The sequence below is a fragment of the Mus caroli genome, chromosome 6 (genome assembly GCF_900094665.2).
Source record: "Mus caroli chromosome 6, CAROLI_EIJ_v1.1, whole genome shotgun sequence".
NCBI lineage: Eukaryota > Metazoa > Chordata > Mammalia > Rodentia > Muridae > Mus > Mus caroli.
In genome coordinates, this window is record NC_034575.1 from 111,084,085 (window position 1) to 111,092,174 (window position 8,090).

Genomic DNA, 8,090 nt, shown 5'->3' on the forward strand with positions numbered 1-8,090 from the left:
GCAAACATCCCTCCAGCAGTAGGCAGCAGGTTCTGGGTCTGCCCAACCCACCCCACAAAACAAACAAACAAACAAACAAACAAACAAACAAACAAACTGAGAGGCCTCAGCTTCCTCGGTTGCCCCAACCTCCGAGAGTTGGTGCACAGCAGGCACTGGCCTCGCTAGCTTTCAGCCTGCGTGCCCCACTGAGCTCCTGTGGGGATAGGGCCTGCCCACACTCTCACCATAGTTCTCTGCTTCATCCTGGCTCCCTCAGAGCCTGGTGTGAGCTCATCAGCTGCAAGGGCCCAGCCCACCCTTTTCCGAGCACCTGCTGTCTGCTCCACACACCAGCACGCTGGGCTCAGATGTCGATTCTCTCCCTGGTACCTGCACCTGCCATTTCCTGGGTGCAGCATATGGGATTTTTTTTTTTGACCCACATCTTTGAAAGGAGACACAGACTTAAAATGAGGACGCATGAGGCACAGAGAGGGTAACTGACTGGCCCTGGGTTACACAGCATATGGGCAGGGCAGGGCAGAGCTCTGTCAACTTTGTCCCTGGGTACACGGGAGCCAGACATTCTCAGAGTGGCCCCCAGCTGTCTTTCCAGGGGAGGCTATCCCAGCCAGCCCCTCTCCTCAATCCCACAAGGGTCTCTGTTTGCCTCCTTGACACAGGGTGCTGACTTCAAATCCTTTCACAAACCTAAAACCTGTCTTGGAAGCTCTCTCCCTCCGCCACCACCTGCCATCTCAGCCCTGAAATTGGTGTAGAAAATACCTTCCTGAGCTGTGTGCCACCCACTGTATGCCTGCTTTAAAAACTGCCTGGGTTTTTTTTTTCCCCCTGCCATTACTATAAAAAGACACCATGGGAAAAAAAAAAGCAGACCTGGCATTTGCTGTGCTGTCCTGCAACTTAAGTACACACACACACACACACACACACACACACACATCATGGTCATTTACAGGCAAAAGATTCAGAGAAAGGAATCGCATCCAGTCAGCTCTACCTTGTCATTCCCTGCCTCAGTTTCTCTACCAACAGCATATAACGGTCCAACATGCTTTCCCTCTGAACATGCTGCGGTGTGAGGAAGGAAACCCCACCTAATCCCACCTCCTTTCCTTCCACCTGCTGCTGGACACGCCACAGTGGAGGCACACAGGTCCAGCCCATTGCCCTGTGGTGACAGCACAGGGGTGCAGAGCCAACACACAGCAGACGTCAGAGGATATCTCACCCTGAGCATCTTGATTGCTGTTCCTTATGGGTCCCTCCTCCTTGCCAGCCACCGTGGGCTTTCTAGATCACACAATTGCCAGCCCCTGTGCTTGGCAGGGGACAGTGTGTGGCAGTGCCCACCCTGACCCTAGGTGCTCTGAAGAGGACTCTATTTGAGACAGGATGTAGTTCAGTTGGTGCTACACTTTTCTAGCATTCACCTAGAGCCTGGGTTTAATACTCAAGGACACACACACACAGAGTTTGGTGGCACATGTCCTTAACCCCACCAGTGAGCCTAAAACTGACCTGTGCTACATGAGACCCAGTCCATCCTTAGGTCTCTGTATTGTCCAGGAGGCCAGAAACCAGAGAGTCCCATGAGGGTCCCCGGAAAGCAGAGGTCTCATGACATTAGGGGTTTGGTAAAATGTTCAGGGGACCCACAGGAGGCTGCGAGTGCAAGTGGTGGGGGTCTTATAGCTGCAGAGCAGGCCTGATGAGGACATGTTTCCAGGACAGCCTAGAGCCCAGCTAAGAGCTAACTGCATCCCCAGGGGTGAGAACAGCTCAACCAACCAATGACTGTGTGCGCTGGGCACTGAGCGCTTGCCTTTGTGGTTACCTTGCTCATTTGGTCCTCTGTGGGAAGACTGTGTTTGCGGTCCTAATGCCTCTGTGGGAAGACGACTGTGCATTACACTAGCTTTAGGGAACTTCAGAAGATTCTGTTGCCCCATCAAGGCCACATAGCCAGGCACTGAGAGAGGGACTTCAAGCCCGTGTAGGGGGGCCAGCAGCAGCTTGGAAACGACAGCAAGCACCTTGGCCTGCTGCAGGTCCTCCTGCCAGGGGGCCCTAGCCTGTGTCCACAGCTGGGCATTAGGAAGAACACAGCAGACGAACCTAGAAGAGCCCTAGCAGAGAGACTGTGTGGCTTTGGGGTGAGGGGCAGGCCTTAACTACACTGCCCTGGGGCTAATTTCCCTGTAGAGGCCCTGCCCCCATAGGGAGGACGACAATCCAGCTGCCTTCAGCTGGGTGAGTCACTGTGCCGGCCCAGGGGGGCACCAAGGACCGTGGGAATCAGGACACATCTAACTGGAGGGGGAGGGGAGAAGCGGCCTGAGGAATCCCGCAGAACCCTTCATCAGCCAGGGGCCCACGAAGGGCTGCCTCCCTTGCCCACAGAGCTTCCCTCTTCCTACTCTCCCAGCCTTCAGATTCAGCCAAGGCACAGCCATGGCAAGGCTCCGGAGAGAAGAACAGTGGCTGCCCTCACCCCAGAACTGCACAGGGCCTGACCCTGCTGGGTAGCAGCGCCACAAACTTCAGACAGTCCTTCTGCCTCTCACCCGCTATGACCTTTCTTGTGAGGGGTCAGTCGGCAGGGTGGTAGGCGGCTGAGGGAGTCTCTGCCAAGAGAAGGAATCTGTGCTTGCTCAAAGCCCCAGTGTTGGGCACGCCCACGGTATAGTCTTGCTACCCCTGAGGACCACAGAGAAAGAGACAAGGCAGGGAGCCTCAGTGAGCCCAGAAGGCTGGGCTTAGCCCTTTGTAAACTCAGTGTCATTTTGGGGTTGAAAGAAAATGAGTTCTGTTGTGAAATTCTTAGAGGGGACTGGCTGTACCCAAGGCCAATTCACTTGGGGATCCCCTAGCCTGGCTCTCTTGCCACTGCCCACCCTGAGGCCCCGCCTCACCCTCAGCCCTATAGTTCTCCACCAAAGATTCACTCCTTTTACATCTTCCATTTGTCTGGCCAGGCTGCCTGGATGCCCCCATTCCACATCTGTAAGGCCGCAAAGCCCCAGCACCATGGACACATAGGGGGGTGGGGGGTGGGGCAAACAACTTGTGTTCAAGCAAGCCCCACCTCTGCTCCTTTTCAGCTGTTTGTGCATCCCTTAAAACTTACACCCATTTCTTCATCTGTATGTACAAAGGGATGAGAACACACTTGCTGAAGACATTTGACATACCACACACTAGGTCTGTGGTTCTCAACCTTCCTAAGGCTTGGTATGACCACCCCCCCCCATCATAAAATTAATTCATTGTTACTACTTCATAATTGTAATTTTGCTACCTTTATGAATCACAATGTAAATATCTGATATGCAGGATAATGCAGCCCCCGTGAGAGGGTTGTCTGGCTCCAAAGGGGTCACACACAACCCACATGTTGAGAATGGCTGGCTTAAGTTAAAAGACCACAGCATTTGTGATCACAGGTCTGCCACACCACCTGCTAGCTGCTCATCTGCTATTTGTTGAGGTGGCCTTGAGCACACACCTGTTTGCCAACCAGGTGGCCTCACTAGGGAACCAATCACTTCCCAAATACCAGTGTCCCCTGGCACGGGCTCCCACTGGGAGTTTACATCCCTGCAAGGTCTACACTCTTGGGGTCTCCGATGGGTGTCCCTGTCAAATACTCAGCCCTTCGGACCCACCTGCCCTTTATCTTCAGTGCCAGGTGCCACACCCATCACACATCTGCCAGGGTGCAGAGGTATGTCCTAAGGGCACCCGCGGTCTCCCTAAACACTCTCCTGGTGTCACTCCCTATCTCAGCTCAGCACACACCTGTGGCCCCCACCTGCAGAGCTGATTTGTAGGTGCGCTGTCTTCGGGGAACACCTGGGTACCTTGACAACCTAGACCTCCCCACTTAGGTGTGAGCACCTGTGACCCAGCACGCTCCCGGGCCAGCACCGCTGGCAGTAACCAATCCTCTGGGATATCTGCGTGCATACTGTATCCCCGCACACGCCCCTCAGGTCTATGGCTTACCTGTATGTTGCGCTTGCTCTCGCAGGCCGGCCCGGTGCCCTGCACCACACTGTCCAGCACCGCCACCACGTCGGGCGCCGGCTCCACGAAGCAGGCGGTGCGCGCTGCACGAATGGCAGCCTGCACGTCGTCGAAGCGGAAGGCGCAGAGCGCGGCCGGGGCGTTGCGGGCACCTGGGGCGCCCTGGGGCCGCTCGAAGACGGCGAAGAACTGCTCGCGCGCGGGGAAGACCGACACGAGGCGGCTGTAGAGGTCGCCGCGGCCCGCGCCGCCCGCGCACTGCAAGCCCAGTTGGATGTAGGACTCTGTGAGCTTCTTGGCGTCGCCACCCGCGCCGCGGGGCAGGCAGATGCGCGCCAGCAGGCTGCGCGCCTGGCTGTCCTTGTCGCCCGCACGCGCCTCGCTGTTGAGCGCCAGGTACGCGTAGGGCTGCGCGCTGTGAGGTGGCACCGCCGGGTGCAAGAAGGCACGCACGAAGCCCAGCTTGTGCTGCTCCTTGGCGCCCTGCTTGATCTTCAGGATGTTATCGTCCGACGGGTTGAGATCGAAGGTGAAGAGCTTGGCCAAGTCTCCACGCGCGTCCAGGGAGCGGATAGCGATCTCGGGCGTGTTCTCGAAGCGGTGGTCTTCTAGGCTACGGTTGCGCGGGAAGAAAGCGCTGCCGAAGCCGGTGTACGTGGCGCCCACGAGCAGACGGCTGCCCCCGGTGCCCGAGGTCGGCGGCAGCACCAGTCCCACAGTGGACGCGTTGGGGTGGTTGGCGGCCACGTTGAGCATGCTGGGGAACACGGTGACCGGTTCTGCGGTCGGCGCGGCAGGCGGAAAGCTCACGGCCAGGGCTGAGATGTTGCCCCGGCGCCTCAGCTGGCACAGACCCTGGTAGATGGAGCCGCACGCGACCACCAGACCCTGGCCCGGGTCCAACTGCAGGATTTTGTTGTAGTTGTCCGTGAGGCGCCGCGGGTGCTCGCACGAGGCCTGCGGGAGCTGCGGGGCGTGACACAGCGGGCTGTCCGGCACAGGACCCACGGTCGCCTCGGCTTCCAGGCTCAAGTTGGCACTCGACAGTTGGTACAGGCGGTTCACTGCCGCCAAGTACACGGTGCCCGCTGTGCCGTCCAGGGCGAAGTTGTTGGTGGGCGTGGGCGAGGGGAAACGGCGCTGGATCTCTAGGGCGCCGGCCTGTGCCGCCCCGAGCAGCAGCAGCAGAGGCAGCGGCAGCAGACCAGGGCCCCGCGAGTGAGGGCGCGGACGCAAGGGGACGGCCGCGGCGGCCCGGGCGCTAGGGGGTGCGCCGCCCGCGGCGCGACGAGCCATCCAGGCGAGCGCGGGCTGCGCGGCGCGGCGAGTGCATGGGGCGCGGCGCGGCCGGGAGCCGGGAGCTCGGAGGCGGCGAGAGGCGGGGGGCGGGCCCGGGCCGCGAGGCGCTTCCTGCCCGCGCCTGCCGCCCCCGGCCCCGGCGCCCCGGCCCGACTCTGGAGCGGCGCTCAGCCCGGGGGCGGCTCCGTGGAGGCCACGCCCACAGCCCATCTCCCCGCCCCAGCAGCTTGGCCCACGCCCTTTCGCCCCGGGCCACGCCCCCGGCCACGCCTCTGGGCCACGCCCCGCGGTCCGAGGTCGCTGGTGGCCGAAACCCGGGCAGTCGCAAGTTGCCTGCCTCTTTCCTGGTTCCTGGCCAGCTCCTGGAATGTCTTCCTCTCGGTTGTTTGTTATCCTTCCTCTCTTTCTCCTCGCTCTAGTACCTTCTCTGTTCTGTTTTTGGGCTCCCGTTTGCCTACCACCGCCGCTCAGAGTTTCGCTCTTTCAATCTCTCAAACTCCCCTACTCCGATCCTGTCAACTCCGCCCCGTGTCTCTCCCGCGTCACTCTCTCTCCCTCATCTGCGTTTCCTTTTTTTTTTTTCTTTCTGTTCCCGCTGCTCTCCCTTTCTACTCTTTTCCTCTCTTTGCCCCTAAAGCCCTCTATTTCCCCGCAACCGCCTGCCCCTCTGGCCACGGTCCCCCTCCCCGTTCCCCCCCTCGTACACCCCCCTATGTTCTCTAAGCCTCACTCTAAAGACCAGCCAGACCAGGGACATCAGGCCCCTGGCTAACCTATGGTCTGTTCCCCAAACTGCCCTGTAAAGGGAGTTTGCAAGCAGCAGGCCCCGGGAACAAACTTGACAATCCCACAGCAAAAGTAGAAAACTGTGTTGAGAGGAAGTTCATCCCTCTTGCAAGGGCAGGCTGGGCTGAGCAGAACACCAGACACAGGGCCTTGGTTTCTGGAAAGAGCCAAACCCCGCAGACCCCCAGGACCTTGCCCTTTGGCCAGGGTTCTGAGAAAACCTAAAGTCATTCCACATATGATCTGGCACTGGGCACCGGACCCCTTTGACCTTCAAAGGGACAGGTAGGCCCTGGGATAAAGGGAAGGAGTTGTTTTCCTAAGGTCATAGAAACCCAGGTGATCCTCTCCATAGCATGGGAGTGCCCACATAGGACCACACCAAATGCTAACCTCCTTACAAAGACTCAACCCACTTTACGTACATGGAAACTGAGGCCCCAGAAGTAAAGCCCAAAATACACCACTAAGGGGGAAGGTGGGACACAGACCCATTGTTTGAAGCCACAGTCCCAGCTACAAGTTCTCAGTGAGGGTCTCCTAGCAGCTTGCAGCTGTCACTTGAGGCCTAGTGGCCCTTTCTCAGAGGGTGACCTTGCTCCCACCAGATAGGAAGGAAGGATGGGGAGGGGCTTTCCCTGCGCCAGAAGGGTCAGCAGCAAGGGCTCAGAGCCCAGCCATCCCCATTTCCCTGGCCCCCACCCCAACCTTCCTGTCCCTGTGCCTGCCTGCCTGCCGGCCTGCCTGCCATGTTCCAGCCCATTCATGGCCTTGGCTTTGATGGTCAGGAGTGTTCCTTGGCAGGAAATTGGAGACTTATGTCCTGCCTCCACCCCCAATTGAGCACCCAGGGGACTTGCCTCCACCTCTGTTTGGGGAAGGCCCACATCATGCTCTCCCTGTAAGCCACAGGCCCTCCGTTCCACTGGACAGCCCCAGCACAGATTATAGGCTTGTCTTCCTCTGCCCTCCCTCTCCGTCTCTCTCCCTCTCTCCCCTCTGTCTTCACACAGTATCTCTGGTCTCATTCTCTGAGTCCCCATCCTCTCCCCACCCCCTCCTTGCTTCCTTCCTGTCCCTCTCTTGCTTTCTTGCCGCATCCTGCAGCTCCCCCCACTGAGCCTCGAGGATAATGCTTTATGACATCTCGGTTTAGCTGGCCAGATGGATTGTTTTGTGTATTGTGGACAAACTTCCTGCTAAGCTGGTAGATTTCTGCCATCACCCCACCTTCAGCGTTTGGGACCTGAATTCTAGGGTCTGAATATATTCACATAAACTGAGGTAGGAAGTATAGTGTGGCCTCCAGCAAGGTGCTTGCCCTCTCTGAGCCTGTTTCCTGTGGACCATATAATAGCACACTACTGCAAGGTTGAGTCATGGCCCCACAGCCCCTGCTAAAGCCGGGAGGAAGGGCAGGAGGAGGCAATAGATCATGGCTCCTGCCTGTTTTCTGTCTTGAATCCCATAGTAGTTAATGGGTTATCTGGGGGTAAACACCACCCACAGTTCTGCCACCACTATCTCACAATCTTCCTTGCACCAGAAGACAAAACAGGGAGTCACTGAGCCCATTTCACAGATGGGGAAGCTGAGGCATCAGCAATAGGACTGGAACTCAGCTTTCTCTCTAAGACCAAGGTTACTCCTGGGTGGGCAGAGATGTGAGGAGGGAGTGGGGAGGGAAGTCCTTGCTGAGATTCTGGGGTCCTCCCAGGATAAATAAATAAATTTGGGTATCCACTGGGAGATAGGCAGATGGCACCCAGCACACTGACGGAGGTAGTTATACCCATATCCAGCCATTCGGCTGCCAGCAACTGATGACTGGGCCTTTCCCCTCCTGCTCCTGGTTCCTGATTCCATCAAGAAGTCTCGGTCTGGGGCTAACGCGTCTTTAATGACTCTCTAGCATCTAGCATTTGTCACTGTCCCTGCCGAATAGAAAGAGGGTTTCAAGCTCGGTCAGCACC

The 8,090-nt window shown here is 57.9% G+C and overlaps 1 protein-coding gene across 1 annotated transcript in view; it reads right to left on the minus strand.

Moving 5' to 3' along the window:
* The window catches only part of Plxnd1 (plexin D1), a 40,209-nt gene extending 34,687 nt beyond the window's left edge, over positions 1-5,522 (minus strand). The window contains exon 1 of the mRNA XM_021164791.1: positions 4,012-5,522. Coding sequence (XP_021020450.1) covers positions 4,012-5,328 — 1,317 coding nt within the window. The 5' untranslated portion in view covers positions 5,329-5,522. The remainder of the gene's footprint in view (positions 1-4,011) is intronic.
* Positions 5,523-8,090: the final 2,568 nt, after the last annotated feature.